At 50.9% G+C, this 22,755-nt stretch overlaps 1 protein-coding gene across 1 annotated transcript; it reads left to right on the top strand.

Moving 5' to 3' along the window:
• Window positions 1–18,662: 18,662 nt before the first annotated feature.
• zgc:172145 (Ferritin light chain, oocyte isoform-like) lies at window positions 18,663–22,535 on the top strand. The gene is made up of 4 exons (XM_062460953.1): window positions 18,663–19,019; window positions 19,352–19,498; window positions 21,381–21,860; window positions 22,033–22,535. The coding sequence occupies exons 1-3, from the start codon at window positions 18,852–18,854 to the stop codon at window positions 21,675–21,677; spliced, it is 612 nt and encodes a 203-aa protein (XP_062316937.1). The 5' UTR covers window positions 18,663–18,851; the 3' UTR covers window positions 21,678–21,860; window positions 22,033–22,535.
• Window positions 22,536–22,755: the final 220 nt, after the last annotated feature.

Raw genomic sequence — 22,755 nt, 5'->3', positions numbered from 1 at the left:
CTAAAACATACTGTTTATATCAGTAAGTGCTTCTTTCATGACACGATTTTTCACCCATCTTTGTTTCTTTCAGCTTGTGTTTTCAGGCGAGTAATTGATCTGTTTTGGACTACGATATTAACTATGAATGGATCACATTCTTACACCAGTCAGCAGTGGATTCTGGTTCGAGGTGAAAAGGATGTTTGATCCAGTTCTTCAGACTGGGATGTCTGAGACAAACATCCATCTCAGCCAAGACAAACTTTACTTCATTCATCATCAGGTGTGTGTGTCATCATGCAATTTTCTAATTGCATGGATTTTCTTGTAATGAGTTTGCTTAGGAAACACGGCCCTCTGAGTGAATCACTGAACACAATACTCTAAGACCGGGGGTAGTTTGTGAGCCCCAAATAACCCTCTAATAACTCACCATTTGGCATTTCGGCTATGAACAGCTCATAAACAATACATAGTCTGAATACCTTATTTAAAATAGAGACTGAAGGCAGGCGAGATGTTGTTTGATGTGTTCTGTTGAGTTTATACTCATCAACAGAACAGAAAACATTCAGCACATGTTGTACTATACAAGTATGTATACTTGAATGTTGCCCTGTCATGGGGATTCCAGAGTAATCCATTATTGTCAATTGTTGGTATTGCATAATTTAATTGATGGAGCATATAATTCATTGATATAAAAAATAAAAAATCCTCTGTTTATCCAAACTAGGTGACAACCAATCTTTATCAGAGTCATCGCAAATGAGGAGCTTTAAAACGGATGGCAACAGTGCCTTCATAGCCCTGCAGGTCCTCTGCTGTCCTCACTAACCCCAACTGGAAGCCCATGACCTGGCTGCGGCCCTCTCATTGCTCTCCTGGTAACAACCTTTAGCTCAGTAGGCTAATGCTCTCCTGGTAACTGAACCTGTGGCTCAGTTGGCCAAGTCAGCGTGATAATTGGGGAATTACAGCTGTTAGTCACAGATTGCACACTGCAGTTGTGGAGTAAAGACCATGGGGGGCTGGGGGAGGGGGGCTGGGGGAGGGGGGCTGGAGTAGAGAGCTGGAGTAGAGACCAGGGGGGCTGGGGGAGGGGGGCTGGGGGAGGGGGGGCTGGGGGAGGGGGGGCTGGGGCGCACAGGAAGCTAACATAATTTAGGGGAATGGCGAGTGCCAATTTCAAGCCTCTCTCTCTGGTTCACCCCACCTGTTAGCGAGAGCCCAGAAAGAGCACAGACTAAACAGAATCAATAAATGACTTATAATGATCAATCTGTCTCTCTCAGAGAGCTGAATGTCCCCGCGTTGTAATAGAGATGAATGTGCCCTGCGAGTGCTGCCTGGCTGGGACTGAGTTAGAACACATTAACAAGACCCACCAATCACAGGAGCGCCTGCAGCGAGCGGCCACCAGCACACAGCCATCCTGGGAGTTTAGAGGATCAACATCAGGGGTTAAGCCTCAGCGACATTCACTTCCCGTCCCCTGCCCTCCCCTGGCCACTACGGTGCATCATCACTCTCATGAGTTTCCCAGATGGCCTATCAGGAGACACCTGTCGGTCTCTCCTGCCCAGGGATTAGCTGACCAGTGGGATCCCAGCCACAGGACAATGGACCACAGTCCTCGGACCGTTACAAACCTTTGAGAAAAACCTGAATTGGTCATTCCGGACTATACGGACATGTAAATGATTTTACCCAACAAATGGATGAGAAGATGAAGCGTATCTCCTCTGAGACCACGGGTGGTGTTCTACACTGTGAAAGATAATGATGATGTCAGAACTGTAGATGATGATGTCAGAACTGTAGATGATGATGTCAGAACTGTAGATGATGATGTCAGAACTGTAGATGATGATGTCAGAACTGTAGATGATGATGTCAGAACTGTAGATGGGAGCAACAACACAGAGAGAGGGAGGAGAACGCCCACTGCTCATCTGGAAATCACATCCACTGATGACCCTGCACCCCCTCCAGTCCCCCCACCTTACACTCCCGCCCCTACCCTGCACCCCTTCACTCTCCACTCTACCCCCCACTCCCTACCCCCCCTCTCCCCCTACCCCCTGCTAGGACTGACCAGGGTGGGGACAGTTAGCGTGATTAACACCAACGCGAGAACAGCATGTCGCCACAGTTCCTCACCCTGGTCCCTGGTGGCCCAGGGTCAGAGCCTGGGAAGGAGCCAGGGGGCAGAGTCTCCCAGGGGCCAACGAGCCGGACATGCTCTCTACTCTACTGGAGCACGTGACCTGGAAGTGGTGGTGTCGTTATCAGACTCCATGTGGTAGACTCATCCGGGGGGGGAGCTGGGAAAATACTAGAAACAGGATGAAAGGTGAGAGACTGGAGAGATGTACAGTGTTGAACAAAGAGTTGTGTCCATTATATTTAATGGCTGCATCCTCGGTTATTAAGAAAGCTTTCCCACCTACATTTGAAAAGAAACCTACGCCCACAGTACTCAGTACTCTGATATTTTATGAAGTACATAGTAAACAAAACATGATAGCATAGCCAGTATAGAATAATTGTCAATTTACTAAATAACTAAGGTATTATCATAATAAACATTTTCACTGAGGCATCTAAAAAAATATGGTTATTAAGATACAAAAAAATATATAAATTGTGAGTCTTGCGTTATTGTCATTACAGCAACACAAAATGACAAACCTCTTCAACCAGTCAATTTACAACGTTGCCACCCAGACCAAACCTGTGTGATTCTCCACATTCTCCACATCTCATGTTTCCCTGACCAGGCCCACTTTCTGAGCCCCTCAGGGCCACAAACGAGCACGTCGGCAGGTCCATGTTAAATCTGATACCTGCTGGATGCAGTAACCGTGTTTACACAGCATGACTGGGCAAGCCTCTGCTGGAGACCCGTTCTGGAGTTAAACACGAACCTTGTTGGTTCTGACTTCCACCTGCTTGCGTGGGGATCTTTAAAACGGGTGCTTTCTTGCTGTTGTGCAATGTACTGTTACTGTGTCTTTCCATGGCTACAGATGATCTATCTTGTTTACAGGTTTTTAATTATTGATTTTATTTTACCAGGAAAGTCCCATTGAGATAAAAAATCTATTTTTCAAGGGAGACCTGGCCAAGACAGGCAGCAACATAAAAACACATCATTACAGACAGAAGAACACAGAATGAGACAAAAAACAACAACAATAAAACACATTAAAACTAAGAGTCAGTTACGTGACCTGGGTAATTAAAAAACATTGACATTTTTAGGAACCTACCTCCATTTCTTTCATTTTAGATTTTAAAGCAGTAAGTGGTATCAGTTTTTGAAGCACCACCAAGCAGATGACAGGGATGAGAGTGGACATGAGAGTGGGGATGAGAGTGGGGATGAGAGTGGGGATGATAGTGGGGATGAGAGTGGGGATGAGAGTGTGGATGATAGTGGGGATGAGAGTGGGGATGATAGAGGGGATGAGAGTGGGGATGATAGTGGGGATGATAGTGGGGATGAGAGTGGGGATGAGAGTGTGGATGATAGTGGGGATGAGAGTGGGGATGATAGTGGGGATGAGAGTGGGGATGATAGTGGGGATGAGAGTGGGAATGAGAGTGTGGATGATAGTGGGGATGAGAGTGGGGATGATAGAGGGGATGAGAGTGGGGATGATAGTGGGGATGATAGTGGGGATGAGAGTGGGGAGGATAGTGGGGATGAGAGTGGGGATGAGAGTGGGGATGATAGTGGGGATGAGAGTGGGGATGATAGTGGGGATGAGAGTGGGGAGGATAGTGGGGATGAGAGTGGGGATGATAGTGGGGATGAGAGTGGGGATGAGAGTGGGGATGATAGTGGGGATGAGAGTGGGGATGAGAGTGGGGATGAGAGTGGGGATGAGAGTGGGGATGATAGTGGGGATGATAGTGGGGATGATAGTGGGGATGAGAGTGGGGATGAGAGTGGGGATGAGAGTGGGGATGATAGTGGGGATGATAGTGGGGATGATAGTGGGGATGATAGTGGGGATGAGAGTGGGGATGATAGTGGGGATGAGAGTGGGGATGATAGTGGGGATGAGAGTGGGGATGATAGTGGGGATGAGAGTGGGGATGAGAGTGTGGATGATATTGGGGATGAGAGTGGGGAGGATAATGGGGATGAGAGTGGGGATGAGAGTGGGGATGAGAGTGGGGATGATAGTGGGGATGAGAGTGGGGATGATAGTGGGGATGAGAGTGGGGATGAGAGTGGGGATCAGAGTGGGGAGGATAGTGGGGATGAGAGTGTGGATGATAGTGGGGATGAGAGTGGGGATGATAGTGGGGATGATAGTGGGGATGAGAGTGTGGATGATAGTGGGGATGAGAGTGGGGATGATAGTGGGGATGAGAGTAGGGATGAGAGTGGGGATGATAGTGGGGATGAGAGTGTGGATGATAGTGGGGATGATAGTGGGGATGAGAGTAGGTATGAGAGTGGGGATGAGAGTGGGGATGAGAGTGGGGATGAGAGTGTGGATGAGAGTGGGAGTGGGAGTGGGGATGATAGTGGGGATGAGAGTAGGGATGATAGTGGGGATGAGAGTGGGGATGATAGTGGGGATGAGAGTGTGGATGATAGTGGGGATGAGAGTGGGGATGATAGTGGGGATGAGAGTGGGGATGATAGTGGGGATGAGAGTGTGGATGATAGTGGGGATGAGAATGGGGATGAGAGTGGGGATGAGAGTGGGGATGATAGTGGGGATGAGAGTGTGGATGATAGTGGGGATGATAGTGGGGATGAGAGTGGGGATGATAGTGGGGATGAGAGTGTGGATGATAGTGGGAGTGGGAGTGATAGAGGAATACATTAGATATTTTCAAAGTTGTATATTTACAACTCTACCGTATGCATCTTCCTGCCATAGTAAATTCCTTTTTTGTGCAAACTAACTCAGCGAATCAAAGCTGATTCCACACCTCCTCTGGGGAGAGGTGGAGGTTCAGGGAGGCCAGGGCTGAATAGTGAGGGGGGTCTCCCCCTCTATCACTCTCTCTCTCTCCCCCTCTATCACTCTCTCTCTCTCTCTCTCTCTATCACTCTCTCTCTCTCTCCCCCTCTATCACTCTCTCTCTCTCCCCCTCTATCACTCTCTCTCTCTCCCCCTCTATCACTCTCTCTCTCTCTCCCCCTCTATCACTCTCTCTCTCTCCCCCTCTATCACTCTCTCTCTCTCCCCCTCTATCACTCTCTCTCTCTCCCTCTCTATCACTCTCTCTCCCCCTCTATCACTCTCTCTCTCTCCCCCTCTATCACTCTCTCTCTCTCCCCCTCTATCACTCTCTCTCTCTCCCCCTCTATCACTCTCTCTCTCCCCCTCTATCACTCTCTCTCTCTCTCTCTCTCTCTCTCTCTCTCTCTCTCTCTCTCTCTCTCTCTCTCTCTCTCTCCCCCCCTCTCTCTCTCTCTCTCTCTCTCTCTCTCTCTCTCTCTCTCTCTCTCTCTCTCTCTCTCTCTCTCTCTCTCTCTCTCTCTCTCTCTCTCTCTCTCTCTCTCTCTCTCTCTCACACACTCTCTTTCTCCCACTCTCTCTCCCACTCTGACTTTCTCTCTGTCTCATACACACACACACTCTCTCTCTCTCACACACTCTGACTCTCTCTCACACACACACACACACACACACACACACATACACACACACACTCTCTCTCTCTCACACACTCTGACTCTCTCTCACACACACACACACACACACATACACACACACACACACACACACACACACTCCCTCTCTGAGGCTCTGTTTGTGTGCTGTGGGTACCAGAGACCCCCCAGGCTGGGCCTGGCAGTGTGCCCGTACTAAGTGCAGGGCAGGCTGGCCGGCGCCTACGGTACTTAGCCCGACTTTGGAATATTTCCCTCCCCCGTCACTGAGGGAGCTGGGATCAGCGACTGGGGTTCCGGCAGGGGAGAAGATGTGCCCAGGCAAAGGGGAGGATGTGCCAGGGCAGAGGGGAGGATGTGCCCGGGCAGAGGGGAGGATGTGCCCGGGCAGAGGGGATGATGTGCCCGGGCAGAGGGGAGGATGTGCCAGGGCAGAGGGGAGGATGTGCCCGGGCAGAGGGGAAGATGTGCCAGGGCAGAGGGCAGGATGTGCCAGGGCAGAGGGGAGGATGTGCCCGAGCAGAGGGGAGGATGTGCCAGGGCAGAGGGGAGGATGTGCCAGGGCAGAGAAGAAGATGTGCCCGGGCAGAGGGGAGGATGTGCCAGGGCAGAGGGGAGGATGTGCCAGGGAAAAGGGGAGGATGTGCCCAGGCAGAGGGGAGGATGTGCCCGGGCAGAGGGGAGGATGTGCCTGGGCAGAGGGGAGGATGTGCCAGGGAAAAGGGGAGGATGTGCCAGGGAAAAGGGGAGGATGTGCCCGGGCAGAGGGGAGGATGTGCCCGGGCAGAGGGGAGGATGTGCCAGGGCAGAGGGGAGGATGTGCCCGGGCAGAGGGGAAGATGTGCCAGGGCAGAGGGCAGGATGTGCCAGGGCAGAGGGGAGGATGTGCCCGAGCAGAGGGGAGGATGTGCCAGGGCAGAGGGGAGGATGTGCCAGGGCAGAGAAGAAGATGTGCCCGGGCAGAGGGGAGGATGTGCCAGGACAGAGGGGAGGATGTGCCAGGGAAAAGGGGAGGATGTGCCCAGGCAGAGGGGAGGATGTGCCCGGGCAGAGGGGAGGATGTGCCTGGGCAGAGGGGAGGATGTGCCAGGGAAAAGGGGAGGATGTGCCAGGGAAAAGGGGAGGATGTGCCCGGGCAGAGGGGAGGATGTGCCCGGGCAGAGGGGAGGATGTGCCCGGGCAAAGGGGAGGATGTGCCCGGGCAGAGGGGAGGATGTGCCCGGGCAAAGGGGAGGATGTGAAGCACAACCTCACCTGACACGGTCACACAACTCCACAACCTCACCTGACACGGTCACGAATCAACCATCGCGAATGAGAGAGCCCGACCCCTCCAGGTGACATGGGACACCTGATCCAGGCCCTCGGAGGACGGATTGAAACGAGGGCTTTGGAGGCTGGGCAGTAGAAGAGGAGATGAAACACAGGGGGAAGCACTGTTGCATTGTGGGAAGTCCCTGGGACGAGGATTGCAGGGAGGGAGAGCGTGACACCGTCCAGATAGGCCTGTTATGTAGAGGTTCAGCCAAGGGCTCTCACTTCCTCTGTGCTCCGAACTGTGCCCACACACACACACACACACACACACACTCATATACACACACACACTCATATACACTCACACATACATACACACATACATACACACACACACACACACAGACTCACATACACAGTCACACAGACACACCATGGTCACACAGATACCCATGCACACACACACACACCGATGCAAACATCACTCAAGTACAAACAGTACCGTTTCCCCGTCCCAAACACTGAGACAGAACCACCTCACTTCCATCCCACTTTTCTTTTTTTTCTGCCATAATTTTGTTTTGAAAAAACAAAGGTTCATATTTCCCCTGTCAGAGTCCCACCAGTGGTGTTTAAGTTCAGCTTCTACTTTCATGTGCACGGAGTGTTCAGGCTACTGCTACTTAAAGACCTTTGTTTGCCTGCTGCTAGCAGAGGGAGCTCTGGCAGGGGGGCGAGGTGCTGATAGGGACATGGTCCATCACGTTGAACACGCCGGCCAAATCGCTCGCTAATGCAGCCTGTGCGGGACAGAGAGCTGCAGCTCTTCAGCTCTGGGGAGGGGAAAAACTCAAGGATATTTTTTTCTTCTTTTAACGGGGCAAATCATGATCTCAGCCCGACTCATATTTCTATTTCTTGCCCTCTAACGACTGGAGTACACGGAGGTACTGACAGAGGAGAGCAGAATCATGTTGGGAAGCTTATCATTGGTGTGTTGTTTCCGAGAGGCCTGTATGAGCAGATACATCACAGCTCACACGTTCAGACTCTAAACTGTGGATGGCACGTTCTGACAATCAGTGATATCAAAGAAAACTTACTCATAAAGTCATGCACGTAAAATAATTACAAATGATAATTGTGCAGTGTTACACTCATACAACATTTATCTGCGATAATCCCACACTGCCAACCAAGCCGGTGTTTATGATGGGATGCCTCCATCCTCACAGTCTTACAGGATGTAGAATGTGTCCTGGCTTGCAGGTAACAGTCTGACAGGATGTAGAATGTGTCCTGGCTTGCAGGTAACAGCCTGACAGGATGTAGAATGTGTCCTGGCTTGCAGGTAACAGTCTGACAGGATGTAGAATGTGTCCTGGCTTGCAGGTAACAGCCTGACAGGATGTAGAATGTGTCCTGGCTTGCAGGTAACAGTCTGACAGGATGTAGAATGTGTCCTGGCCTGCAGGTAACCCAATCCTCTGGACAGACCGGGCCCTGGTTCATGGTGTTTATAGTCAGCGTGCTCCAGTTACACTGCTTCTCTCGGTCCCTCTCTTTACTGTGGACAGCAAGAGCATTCCTCTGCTTTTGTCACAGCCACGGTCAAAACGGACATTTTTAAACTTTCAGTTGTAGAACAATGGGTCTCTAAGCGGCTGAATGGTGAACTGGGCAAGATGGAGGTTGACAGGGTTTTGGTTTTCATGACCTGCGCACACGTGATTTTAACTGTGTTGTGGCACAATTTCATGTGCATGGCAAATGTACTGTCTTCATAACGCCCTGTTATGGATGACGGTGAAACAGTAATGTTGAAACCCACAAGATCGATCCTTCAATCTGCAAGATCCCTCTGAGGGAAAATCACGAGCGATGGGGAACTCTGATCACACAACAATCAGCAGATCCCATCTCCTCCTCAGCCAATGATCACACAACAATCAGCAGATCCCATCTCCTCCTCAGCCAATCCCTCGCCTGGGCCACTCCGCTCCCACACTGATGCTACTGTGCTATATGTGGCAAATGACACAATATCACCCCTTGACAGTCAAATGCTAGATCAGTTCATTTTGAAGAGCAAATGGATGGCATTGTCTGACTGAACACTACGGACACCTACAGTAAAGGTTGGGGTGATGTCCATGAAAAGCAAATGCCTGGACATTCCTCAGAGTCCAACGGGGGCAAATTAGTTGTTGATCCTTGATTGTCAAGAGGATCCAGTTGGATGCCTCTAACCATTTGCATGTAACAAGAAAGTAGCAAAGTGGACCACCAGCAGAGACTAAGGAAGCAGCGCGGGCAGTCAGACACACAGACGACCGGCTCTGTCACCCCAGAGACGTCATTAGGAGCAAGGAGCTAAACGTGGCCCTGAGTTTGGGAGGTGGTGGGTGTTCTACTGTTGTCACCTGCCGGCCCTGTCAGGCTGGTGGGGCTCTGATGGTGAGGAAGAGGGGCCCAGGGAGGCGTCCCTCCAGGGGGGTGTCCCTCCGGGGAGGCAGATCAAAGACAGGCGCTAAGGTAAACACCACACTGCTGTGATCTTAGCTGAGGTCTGGGGGCTGGAGGCTGATGAGGGACACCACTGCTGGGGACCCTGGGGGGGTGGGGGGACAGGCCTGGGGGGTGGGGACCCTGGGGACCCTTGGGGGCTGGGGACCCCGGGGGGGTGGGGATCCTGGGGGGCTGGGGACCCTGGGGGGCTGGGGACCCTGGGGGGGTGGGGGGACAGGCCTGGGGGGTGGGGAGGTGCGCTGGGGGGGGTAGGATGGGTGGAGGGGGTTCCATGGTTTTTCTTCATGGATCCAAGAAGGCAAGAGAAGCTTGGTGTGAGCCTTAATCAAAATTATTAATACCAAATTCATATTTAATTGCCAGGGTTTGTCAGGATAACCAAACCATGAAGATGTGATGGGCAGGGAACATTTCCTTTGGTGAGTCAAGCTGTGAGACTCAGACTGAGAGGTGAGGACTGTGGGTGCTGGGGTTCCCCTGACTCCGGTCTGCAGGACCAGGGACCACACAGGGAGTCTCTTTCACGCCTGGACACCGCACATGCACACGCTGTGAAGCACGGAGACAGACTCCAAGAGAGAAGGTACGCCAAAGGGTTTTAATAGCACCTTTTGGTAAAAACAAAAAAACATTAACAAAACTGAGTTACGTCGGCGTGTTTCTTGTTCTTCCAGGGTCTCTTCCTTTAGCCCTCCTGGCTCATGTGGTTGGTCTCGTTTCTCCTACGGCGAGTCTGCGTAGCACAAAAACCATGTCAACCAACCTATTGCCCCCTTTTGTACTCACCAGGCGTGAGGTAGATGAGGAACAGGTGTGCCTCGTTGAGGCTTTGCTCCTGTAACGAGGCCAACAGGCTGCCAGGCCCATGGCTGACAAGGCCCCCTTGTCACATACCCCCCCCTCAGGAGCAAAGCCGGGCCCAGCAGGAGAGAGGAACGAGGCCCAGAGAGAGTGGAGGTGGGAGACGCCATCGGCATTGCCGTGTTCGGCCCCGGACATCATACGAGAAGTCCTGGAGGGAGAGAAACCACCTGGTCATGCGAGCGTTGGTGTCTTTGGCCCTTGCCATCCACTGCAATGGGGCATGATCCGTGATCAAAGTGAAGTGGCGACCCAGTAGATAGTACCGCCCACTTGATGGCGAGGGCCTCTCGTTCTACCACTGCGTACTTCCTCTCAGCAGGAGTCAGCTTTTTACTGATGAACAGAACAGGGTGTTCCTCTCCCTCAAACTCCTGTGATAGGACCGCACCAAGGCCAGTATCCGATGCGTCGGTCTGGACAACGAAAGGCTTCGAGAAGTCCGGGTTACGCAGTACTGGTTCAGTCGTCAAGGCCCTCTTTAACCTTTGGAACGCTTGCTCTGTGTCCATCGTCCACTCGACCTGCTCTGGCATGGTCTTCTTGGTAAGGTCAGAGAGGGGGGCGGCTTCTGCGGAGAACCCGGGTACGAATCGACGATAGTACCCGGCTAAGCCCAGGAATTCTCGTACCTGGGTCTTGGTTTTGGGCCTCGGCCACTCTAGGATGGCCTGTACCTTCTTCGTCTGGGGCTTCAGACCCCGTCCAATGGTGAAGCCCAGGTAGCGCCCCTCCGTCAGGCCCAAGCAGCACTTCTTAGGGTGGGCCGTCAGCTCCGCCTGTCGTAGGGCCCCTAAGACCTTCCGGAGGTGGACCAGATGATCCTCCCATGATACGGAGTAGACAACAACATCATCCAGATAGGCTGCAGCATAGCCCCCATGGGGTCGCAGGACTTCATCCATGAGTCGTTGGAACGTGGCTGGTGCCCCATGGAGGCCGAAAGGCAGGACCCTGTACTGCCAGTGGCCGCTTTGGGTACTGAATGCCGTCTTCTCTCTGGCCTCCGGGGCCAGGGGAACCTGCCAGTAGCCCTTTGTGAGATCCAGGGTACTGAGGAAACGGGCTGAGCCCAGCCTGTCTATCAGTTCATCAACCCGGGGCATGGGGTAGTGGTCAAAGGCGGAAACCTCATTCAGCCTGCGATAGTCGTTGCAGAACCGCCAGGATCCATCCGGCTTGGGCACCATTACAACTGGGCTGGACCAAGGGCTGCGGGACTCCTCAATGATGCCCAGGTTTCTCATACGGACCACCTCTTCTTCAACTGCTTTCCGCCGGGCCTCTGGTACGCGATACAGCCGTAGCTGAACGGTTACCCCGGGGGTCGTGTTCATGTGGTGTTGGATGAGTGTGGTGTGGCCCGGGCTTTCCGAGAACACGTCGTGGTGTTGGCTGATTAGCTCTCGAAGGTCTTGGTGCTGGCTTGGGGACAAGTCGTCACCGAGAGGCACAAGGAGCTGTGGGGAAGTGACGGCAGCAGACAGGACGGGGTCTCCCTTGCCTTCCCATTCCTTCAGCAGATTGACGAGGTAGACCTGGTTTTCCCGTCGTCTTCCCTCTTGTCTCACCCGGTAGTTCACAGAGCTAAGCCTCTCGGCGATGAGGTATGGGCCCCTCCAGGCGGCCAAGAACTTGCTCCGGGCGTCTGGAACCATCACCATCACCTTATCCCCTGGAGCAAAGACGCGTAGGCGGGCCTGTCTGTTGTACGCTCTCCTCTGGGCCATCTGGGCCTGCTCCATATGTTCCCTCGCAAGAGGGAGCACTCTCTGCACCCGGTCTTCCATGGCTCTCACATGGTCAATGGTGGTGAGAAAGGGGGAAGGTTGTTGTTCCCAGGTCTCCCTCGCCAAGTCCAGGAGGCCACGTGGTCGACGGCCGTACACCAGTTCGAACGGGGAGAACCCAGTCGCGCCCCAGGAGGAGGGGAACTGGAAGGCCTGGGACGACGCCTACTGTTAGGTCTCGGACCTGTGCCCCAGTCCCCTGGATCTTCAGCGTTGTGGCAGGGACGTGATGGATGTCTCCATGTACACACGCGACGGGAAGAGTGCCTTCGGTGTGGTATTGCGGGTTCAGCACAGAGGGGTGCACCAGGGATAGAGCTCCCTGTATCCAGCAGGGCCTCTACGATCCTTCCTCCCACCTTTACCGGCCGGGTTGGTGCTTTGGGCCCTGCCGAGCAGTGTACTGCACACCCAACCTGCCATGGTTTTTCCCTGGATCGGTTGGTGTTCAAGCCCGGGTCTGTAGGCATAGACTCGTCCCGGGTAGTGGGTGCCCGGGAGGTTGGGGCCGGCCCTGGACGGGGCCAATCTCCTCTCTGATTGACCGGAGGGGGCCCCTTGAGGTTGGGGAGGAAAGGCACAGCTTCCCAGTCCCTTTTCCGAGCGCCTGGAATGGTCCGGAAAACCTCCGCCTTTACGACAGCCACCGCCAGCTCCTGTAGATTGGATGGGGTGTGTATGCTGGCCATGCGGCGTTCGTCGGGCCCCAGGGTCCTCAGAAACCGCTCTACGGTGACCCGTTCTGTGATTTCGCCGGGGTTGAGGTGATTTGGCTGCAGCCAACGTTGTGTGATCCTGTGGAGGTCATCGATTCGCTGTCGGACAGGGAGGCCGGGGGTCTGACTCCAGGCATGGTACTGCTGCGCTGCCATCAATGGGGAAAGGCCCAGACGGTTCAGGATTTCTGCCTTCAGCCGCGGGTACCGGAGGGCGTCCTCTGGGGATAACGCCTGGTAGGTCCGTTGAGCCTCCCCCGTGAGAAAGGGTATTAATAGCACCTTTTGGTACAAAACAAAAAAACATTAACAAAACTGAGTTACGTCGGCGTGTTTCTTGTTCTCCCAGGGTCTCTTCCTTCAGCCCTCCTGGCTCATGTGGTTGGTCTCGTTTCTCCTACGGCGAGTCTGCGTAGCACAAAAACCATGTCAACCAACCTATTGCCCCCGTTTGTCCCCTTTTGTACTCACCAGGCGTGAGGTAGATGAGGAACAGGTGTGCCTCGTTGAGGCTTTGCTCCTGTAACGAGGCCAACGGGCTGCCAGGCCCATGGCTGACAAGGCCCCCTTGTCACAACGCACACATACACGCACACATACACGCACACATACACGCACACATACACGCACACATACACGCACACATACACGCACACATACACACACACGCACACATACACACACACACAGGCAGACAGTAGCAGGCAGGGAGCAGTGTGTGGGTGGGCCTCCCTGCAGAAGGTGTGCTCTCATAACCTCGTGTTTTTAGAAGGCTGCTCTTCAAAGAAGGTGTTTACGGGGGGGGGGGGGAGAGACACCCCAGGGCCTCTGGAAAACACACACACACACACTGGGGGTGCAAAACTACCCATAGTGCATGGAGACAGCGGCCCACTGCTAAGAGAGGCTCTTTAAGCAGTGTATGGTTTCATTCTGGTGTCTCATAGAGTTACACTGCCCTTTAAATGGCTGGATGCCCACACTCCAAGACCATCCACACCCCTCTCACCCTCCAAGACCATCCACACCCCTCTCACCCTCCAAGACCATCCACACCCCTCTCACCCTCCAACACCATCCACACCCCTCTCACCCTCCAACACCATCCACACCCCTCTCACCCTCCAAGACCATCCACACCCCTCTCACCCTCCAACACCATCCACACCCCTCTCACCCGCCAACACCATCCACACCCCTCTCACCCTTCAAGACCATCCACACCCCTCTTACCCTCCAACACCATCCACACCCCTCTCACCCTCCAAGACCATCCACACCCCTCTCACCCTCCAACACCATCCACACCCCTCTCACCCTCCAACACCATCCACACCCCTCACCCCCTCCAACACCATCCACACCCCTCACCCTCCAACACCATCCACACCCCTCACCCTCCAACACCATCCATAGACCCCTCTCACCCTCCAACACCATCCACACCCCTCTCACCCTCCAACACCATCCACACCCCTCTCACCCTCCAACACCATCCACACCCCTCAACCTCCAAGACCATCCACACCCCTCACCCTCCAAGACCATCCATAGACCCCTCTCACCCTCCATCACCATCCACACCCCTCTCACCCTCCAACACCATCCACACCCCTCTCACCCTCCAACACCATCCACACCCCTCACCCTCCAACACCATCCACACCCCTCTCACCCTCCAACACCATCCACACCCCTCTCACACTCCAAGACCATCCACACCCCTCTCACCCTCCAACACCATCCACACCCCTCTCACACTCCAAGACCATCCACACCCCTCTCACCCTCCAACACCATCCACACCCCTCACCCTCCAACACCATCCATAGACCCCTCTCACCCTCCAACACCATCCACACCCCTCTCACCCTCCAACACCATCCACACCCCTCTCACCCTCCAACACCATCCACACCCCTCACCCTCCAACACCATCCACACCCCTCTCACACTCCAAGACCATCCACACCCCTCTCACCCTCCAAGACCATCCACACCCCTCTCACCCTCCAACACCATCCACACCCCTCTCACCCTCCATGTTCATTTACATTTAGTCATTTAGCAGACGCTCTTATCCAGAGCGACTTACAGTAGGTACAGGGATATTCCCCCCGAGGAAAGTAGGGTGAAGTGCCTTGCCCAAGAACACAACGTCATTTTGCATGGCCGGGAATCGAACCAACAACCTTCAGATTACTAGCCTGATTCCCTAACCGCTCAGCCACCTGACCCCCATGTTCACCATCCAGCGCTCTGAGGAGACCCCACGCTGTCACGGAGACGAGCTCAGTACATCTTCACAACATAAACACGACACCCCCCACCGCAAACACACACACCTGGGAACAGATCAAGATGATGTTCTAAGTATGAAATTAAAGCCCTGCATCGCTGGAGTGAATGAGTCTGAGGGAACATCACCCTGATCTACCCAGGATGATGAGGGGTGGACGAGGGCAATGTGATTACACACACCTGGGTCATCTTCACTATTTACAGAATGCAGGAGAGAGATGAAACTGCACCCACGTGTCTGGTGAAGCGCACGCTGGCACCGTCACTACACCGTCAGGTTTATCACTTAAACATGTCACCTTACACCCTCGTACAGGCCTCGTCCTGGCCTCAACAACAAATCTAGTGTTGCTCGTTTCAACACCAGCTGTGATCGGTACGTGAAGTGCGCTCTCAGCTTGCTTGTTCATCTGCAACTAAACCTCCCAGACGTCATTGTGCTGTTTGTCTCGTTGACCACAACACATCCCGTCGTGGCGGGCTTCTCCGGAACGTCCGATTGAACGTTTCACGTTTGAGAGAATGCGATTTTAAGAGCCATCGCCTAAAAATAACCATGTCACTAATCTGTCCTCAATGTAACTCAGAGTCATCATTCGTCATTGTTTGATTTCCGTCGCATAACACCCCAGCTTGCGTTCCCCATGGTGGACAACGCTGGGGCTATATCTGTATCTAATGAGAGGAGAGCATTCCAGGGGCGCTCTGGGTAATCACAGTGTCTGGCACAAAGGCACCCAGCGCTGCCGGATCAGCAGGACCCCGTCCTACCTCCTTCCCCCCACAGGCGAGCAGAGCCACCAGGGTACTATCATATCTCCTCCTCCATACTTGGCATTTCAAAAGGCTGAGCCTGTGAGTTTAACAACAGCTCTGAAAAAAATCCAAAAGCCTCATGAAAATCTTAAGCAGCACCGTCCGCCTCCGTCTAAGTGCACAGAAACACAACCTTGTAAGAGGTGGACACTGGTATCAGGTAGCAGCAGTTAAACCAGGCTCCAGCGAAGGCTTCGCTCACCAGCATCATGATCATTCATTGTATTTACCTTGTCTGTGGCCTCCTGCATTAGAGAGGTGATTAGCAGAGTTGTTAGTTGAGGAGAGGGCGGTTGATGACCATCCAGAATATTCTTAATAGACAGCTGTTGGCCTCGGTAAAAGAGATGGCTCACTGATGCGTTTCCCAGCTGGGCCAGTCACACCTCCAGACTCTCTGTCTGCCTGGATACAGAGGGAAAGCTGCCAGGCCGACTACCACACACAGAACAGGACGTCAGCAAGCATTTGGATTGGGACTTGATCAACTGACAATCTGATGATTGGTTAGCTTTTACTCTTGCTTTCGTACACAAAATGTAGGGCCTCAGTGTTGTCAACAACCAACAGATTGGTGTGCTTTATGTTAGAGTCTACTCAAACCATTGTTGTGAATCATTTTAGGGTTGCATGGTGAATCCGTTTTAACATGAGCATGAGGAACGAGGTCAGTGCCTAGTCATCTTCATCTGATAGCTTGTGATGAGAGAGGGGAATTTTAACTGTAAGGTCAAGTTCCAGTGCTGTTGCCTTGAGAATTCGCTTGAGGTATTAAATTCAAATTCTCAACAAAACCCCGGATCAACAAGATCAAAACAGTCCATTTCTTAAGGACAACTTATCTGAACAATTTTAAAGACAAAAAACTTGAGTTCAAATATACTCCCCTCATTCCATTGTTAAAGTATGTCGCAAACCATCAACTTACTTTTCCCCCAAATGTTACTGCAACTAAATTGACAAGAATGTGTTGACTACATCTAAACCCCAACCTCCCCCAGTCCCCCCCCCCCCCCCCCCCCCGACACACACACACAGACTCACAGACACACAGACACAAACACACTCAGGATCTCATATCTACTGCTCAGGCCCTGCCCTGCCCTCACCAGCACCATGCCATGGTCCAGGCTGTGGTGGGGGTCTGGGCTAAACTGATGGGTGTGTAATGTAATCTAGGTCCAGGGCTGTCCCAAGCACAATGCTGCTGCTGTGGTGGAGGCAGGGAGGCAGGGAGGCAGCCTGTGGTCTTTACGGCAGGCAGCAGGTGTGATAACAGACACCTTGTCAACTCAGGCAGGCCCCAGTGTCAGCACTTCTGGGTGTGTACGCTGCCTGTGTGTGTGCATGGTTGTGTGTGTGTGTGCATGGTTGTGTGTGTGTGTTTGAGTGTGTGTACTGCCAAAAAAACGACCCAAACGTCCACGTTGTGTTTGAGTGTGTGCGGACAGCTGCTGTCCAGGCCAGCACACCAGGCCGGGGGGGCCTTGGTGAAGACTGGACCTCGGACTGAAGACCCACAACAGGGTTTGGAACAGCAGAACTAGCGACACCTTTACATGCATTTACATTTAAATCTTTTAGCAAAGCTAACCTGAGTTCTGTCAGGGACAATGTAAGAACAGGTATCTCTCTACTTCATCTAGTTGGCATTGTATGTTACCTAATTAGAATTTCTTTTAGTTTTGACACTTTCATCCAAAGCGATGAACAAGTAACACCCGTCAGATGAAGACGAGTCTGAGGCGTTCTCCTGAGAGCTCCAGGAGCATGGCTGTCATTCCTTCATCACCGGGGACGGATTTATCTACGTGTCTGTGGGTCACGGGGTCATGTCAGGGGTGCAGGTCCTGGCGACCTCTGGCCGGCCCTGAACCGGGGTTCCCCTTCTTCCCCTGGTGGAGCGGCCACAGACCAGCCCCTCGCGTCACTCATCTGCCAGCGAGGGCTGTGGTGGCATGGGCCGGGGGTGAAACACGAGAGGAACACACCCCTCCACCCCCAGGAGGAGAGGGGGAGAGGAGGGGAGAAGAGGGGAGGGGCTGGGGGAGAAGCTGGAAACATCATCTCTGTAACATGGAGGGATATAAATGTAGCCACCTTCACCACTTCTGGATCAACATACAGAATATATCATGTTAATACTGGAAGGTATGAGGAGACGAGTTGGCCGATGTTCAGCAGGGACATGAGTGTCTGCATGGGAATTTACAGTTCAGAGAAGAGCATGTGCCCCCAATTCCAGACAACTCCTTGGAGAGTAGAGCTTTTCTGAGCCTATTAAAATATGTCACCCTCATATAAAAACATGGCCAGACTTAACTTGAATGTCCTAAATTACTATATTGAACATTTCAAATAAATACATTTTGTAAAATGCATTTCTGCTCAGCCAGATCAGACCACCGTTTATTATTATTGTCAACTTTGATCATGTGCTAATAAATGTTTTGATTTCTGAAGGAAGATTGCATTGGGTTTTTTCTTTAATGTTTTACTTGTATAAATAAGTGTGAGCACAAATCTGTGTATCCCACCACTTGAATTTATAACCTGCTAATGTTACGACTCGCATATGTTTGATATTCCTGGATCAACATGAGTATAAAAGCATCCGCGTTCCAACTTCTACTTCAGCAGTCAATTGTATATAGCCTACGATATCAACTGACGGTTTATTTCCATAGCTCGCGAGTCCCATTAATTATCCAGGACGGGATGTCTTTCACATGCACCGGATGAACTTGATCTGTGGAACACAGGAAGCGATCGTAGTCTATTTTTATTTTTATCCTGTGGTCCCCAGCAGCGGCAGACTGTAAACAACGTGTATTGTGTAGCTACTTAGTTTTATCGGTCCACAGCTCAAAGAATAATGAAATAGCACCCCGATAAATACAGCGAAATTATTTGTTGCCACGGTTGAAATATTTGGCATAGCGACTCTTTAACATGGCTGAACCAAGTACCAAAAGATTAAAAACTAATCTTCCTGTCTGCAAGACCCACCGAGCTTGTGTCGGCAGCAAAGTGAAGCAGAATCTCCCCACGGCTGTGGAGGAGAGTTTGTGTGGCGTCTCGACATTGCTTCTCGAAGTCGCCTACAGGCTGGAGGCGCTGGTAAGGTAGCGCGTTGTTTTCAACCAAAGCCATCAAATCAAACATAAACTCAAAGCGGTCAGCACAGATCAGTTGCGTTGACCTAAATATGCATCCGTTACTGTTCATGATTCTCTCGTAGTGTAAGCAACGAGCAAAAATTATATTAATATGATACGGCAAAACAAAATCCAGGGATCTCATAACTTCAAAGCAGTGAATAGTGTTGTAATCATCTTTCCACATCTAGTGTAATCCTGTTTTAAGGGCTGGGGAAGCTAGCTTCTTAACCAGTGATCCCAAATGTACTGCACTTCATCCTATTATGATTCCCACTGCCTCGACTCTCCCAGTCCCAGATATTTGAGCAGGATGACATTGCCCTGCCAAGAGTGGCAGCGTTCTTCCATCAGGAGTCTGGGAAGGAACAGGAGCAGGCAGAGGCCATGATGGACTACCTGTGTGAACGCGGAGGACAGTACTGCAACAAAGACATCCAGGTAAAACCACCCCAGGAGATGTACCTGCTGGAGGAGCATGTTGTTAACACTCAGCCTGGGTCACCCACACACATTGCCTCTGGTCATGAGTAGAGCCCGACCGATAAAGGATTTTTAAGGCCGATACAAATATTTGGTGATTTAAAAATCCCAAATATAAAACAACCCATACCATTTTGAAAAATTTAGACTTATAATATTTTTAGGAATATAAAACCTCAAACAGACACCAGAGTATCTTAACAATGTCTGGTATACTTCCACAGCCTTTACTTTTTCAATTAAGCTTCAAATAAAATGATAGTAAATCACTAATCTTTGAAAATAGCTTATAGCAAATCTTAACTTTTTTCAAAATTGTGTCCAAAAATCTTAAATATACACCAGATTATTCTAATAAAGTCTGGCCTAATTCCACAACCTTTCAATTTTCAATTAAATTTTAAACAAAACTCAAATAAATTGCTCATCTTGGAAAATAGCATTAAATCCACGCTAATATTAATAATTTTTTCAAAATTGTGTGCCAGTTTGTGCACATTCTGAAGATTTTTTGCACTGTGAATTTGCACTCTCCGTTCTGTTTTTGAATAAAGGGTTGGAAATTAATGCTTTTTTGTTTTTGTTTTTTTATCCGATTCATCGATTAATCGAAAAAAGAATCGACAGATTAATCGATTATTAAAATAATCGTTAGTTGCAGCCCTAGTCATTTGACATGGCCGGGAATCTAACCAGCAACCTTCTGATTAATAGCCCGATTCCCTAACTGCTCCTGTTATTATTTCCTCACTAAAATAATATGTTAATGCAGTTTCAGATAAATAATTTTTTTTTAAATACAAACTTAAGATATGAAACTTAAAGCCCTTTGAAAAAAAACGAAAAAAAAACCATTACTATTCATTTATCGGCCATTATAAATGCCGATACCGATAGTTTGGAAAATGCCCAATATCGGCCCGCCGATATATCGGTCTGCCTCTGGTCAGCAGGTACTCCCTGCCTAGCTCCACCCACGATGACAATATCATTCACCTTCCATCAAAACTGCTACCCCCTCAAATTCAACTTTCTGAATGGAAAAGTGGTAATAGTCTGGAAAGTTATGAGAGTTGAGCATATGCACCTGTTCTGTGATATTAACATAAACTAAAGAAATAAATTATCTAAATTATCCCTGAAATAATCCCTTCCATTTTGAACGTAGTGCCTATGAGACCTATCCTATTATTTTTGTCAGGGCCCACTGAAGAGATCGTGAACAGAGAGGTAACTGGTGAGAGGGAGGGGTGAGCGGTGGGGGCGTGAAGGGGGGGAACCCTGGGGCTTTGCCCAGAGTTCAGTTCTTAATGCCTGTCAGGGTGTACATTTCACCTGAGTTCCGGAAAATTGGGGATATGAATGTGATGGCGGAAGGACAGTGAATTAATTGTGTTTCCAGATGTAGGTGCTGGTGTTTGGCCTCTGCACCAAGTGTCTCTTTCTGCCTCCTCCGCTTTTACGAGTCATGTTAAACCCATCCTGAGGGATACCGCGAACAGTTCCATCATCAGCGATCCGGAACCCCTCGTTATCCACTGATCTGTGTCACTCAAACAATACTTCCTTAGCATGACTAACCCTGCCATAAGTTAGGACTTGTTTTAATTGAACAAGGCTGTTAAAAACCCTTTGCCACTCTCAAACCATCATCACAGGACAGATCCAGGGAGCTCTCCAAGCTGTCTGCAGGTAGGCAAGGTCTCACTAAGAGCCAGGGTTCTACCCGTTAGATACCAGGACAAATGCCTACCCTGTACCCCAAGCCCAGGCAGGGCGTGTGTGTGTCTGTGTGTTCCAGAAGCCCGGCTCTGAGCAGGTGTGTGTCTGTGTGTTCCAGAAGCCCGGCTGTGAGCAGGTGTGTGCGGTGCTGCCAGCCCTGGAGTTTCTGCTGGTCCAGTGGAAGGATGAGATGTCTGTCCTGGTGGACCTGAGCCTGCTGGCCCGGCAGAACAGCGACCCGCACTCCGCCAGCGTGGTGAAGAGCCGCTTCCTGGGGCCCCTGGTGCCCCGGGTCAAGCTACTGGGAGACCTCCTCACCAACGCCCGCAGGCTGGGCTGCGGGCCACAGGGGACCCTTGGGGAGTACCTGATAGACCGGCTGCAGGCCGAACTGACCAGCGCTGGGGTCGCTTAAAACGCTCGCTGGTCCCACGTGTGTTTGTGAGAAACCCCTCTGGTGAGTGGAACCAGGGGCGGAGCCAGGGGCGGAGCCAGGGGCGGAGCCAGGGGCGGAGCGATGTCTTCAAGTGTGGGGGGGCGGGGACTGAGGATGTGGCCGTTAAACATGATTGTGTTCATGTAAAGTATGTGTGTGTGTGTGGGGGGGGCAGATTTCACTCAGTTTCTGGAGCATGTCCTCTCCCAACCTGCCTTGTGAGGGGTTCTAAGCACCTGTGTTGTGGATTTGATGGGAGCTACTTTTGTTCCATAGAAGACACACCTTTCAAACCTTTATTGCTTCTATAGACATGATCCTTGGAATGGACGAGGAATAGGATAAATGGGAATAACTGTTCCATACAGTATGCAAAAAGGGATATTACTATATCCTACTTCTTTACCGGTTGAAATACGGTATAACTCCAACGTGCCAGCACCATATCATCCAGATGTTTAACGTGAAAAACGTTTTTTAGATGTTACTCTCTCTGAAGTTTGTGTTTTTTTTGATGATATTATAGCTTCTTCCAAATGTATGACATAAGGAATGTGCCGTTATAAAGCACCCAGCCTCCTCTACACTCAATGCTCCCTCTCTCCAGAGGGCAAGCTGACATTAGAAACACTTACATTTTAAGTTACTTTTCCTGCATGGCATTTTGTGTGAATTCAATAAGAGGACAAGGAAAGTCTTATCAACATAAGGAGTGCAGTAACTGTGTGATCCTTTCATGCTTTCTTTTGGGGTATTGTCTGTACCTATATATCACTTCAATAGTAATCATATACCTACAATGAATATTTCTTCAAAAATAAAATGTTGTTGAACAAAGTTGTGGATTATCATTGTGCATTCTTTCATTGTCAGTGTGTTGTAGAATTCTGTTCATGTCTTTAGTTAGGCCAAATTGAAAACTCACTGTCGCCATCCAGCGTTCATGTTGAGCCATGCCCTCACTGACCACTTGCAGAGTTATTCGATTTTCAAATAGGAAAATAGTCTAGAAAAAGAATTATTTCATTAATATAAGTTAGTGGATCGGAACACATTC

Source organism: Osmerus eperlanus, chromosome 5 (assembly GCF_963692335.1).
Source record: "Osmerus eperlanus chromosome 5, fOsmEpe2.1, whole genome shotgun sequence".
In the NCBI taxonomy this organism is placed as follows: domain Eukaryota; kingdom Metazoa; phylum Chordata; class Actinopteri; order Osmeriformes; family Osmeridae; genus Osmerus; species Osmerus eperlanus.
This window is presented reverse-complemented; position numbering and strand designations above follow the sequence as displayed.

Bases quoted from the DNA above. Each gene is read 5' to 3' on its own strand.
- zgc:172145 (XM_062460953.1), top strand. From the start codon at position 18,852: ATGGCTGAACCAAGTACCAAAAGATTAAAAACTAATCTTCCTGTCTGC. The intron at 19,020-19,351 runs GTAAGGTAGCGC...CGACTCTCCCAG, and splicing joins CCTACAGGCTGGAGGCGCTG to TCCCAGATATTTGAGCAGGA. The intron at 19,499-21,380 runs GTAAAACCACCC...TGTGTGTTCCAG, and splicing joins ACTGCAACAAAGACATCCAG to AAGCCCGGCTGTGAGCAGGT.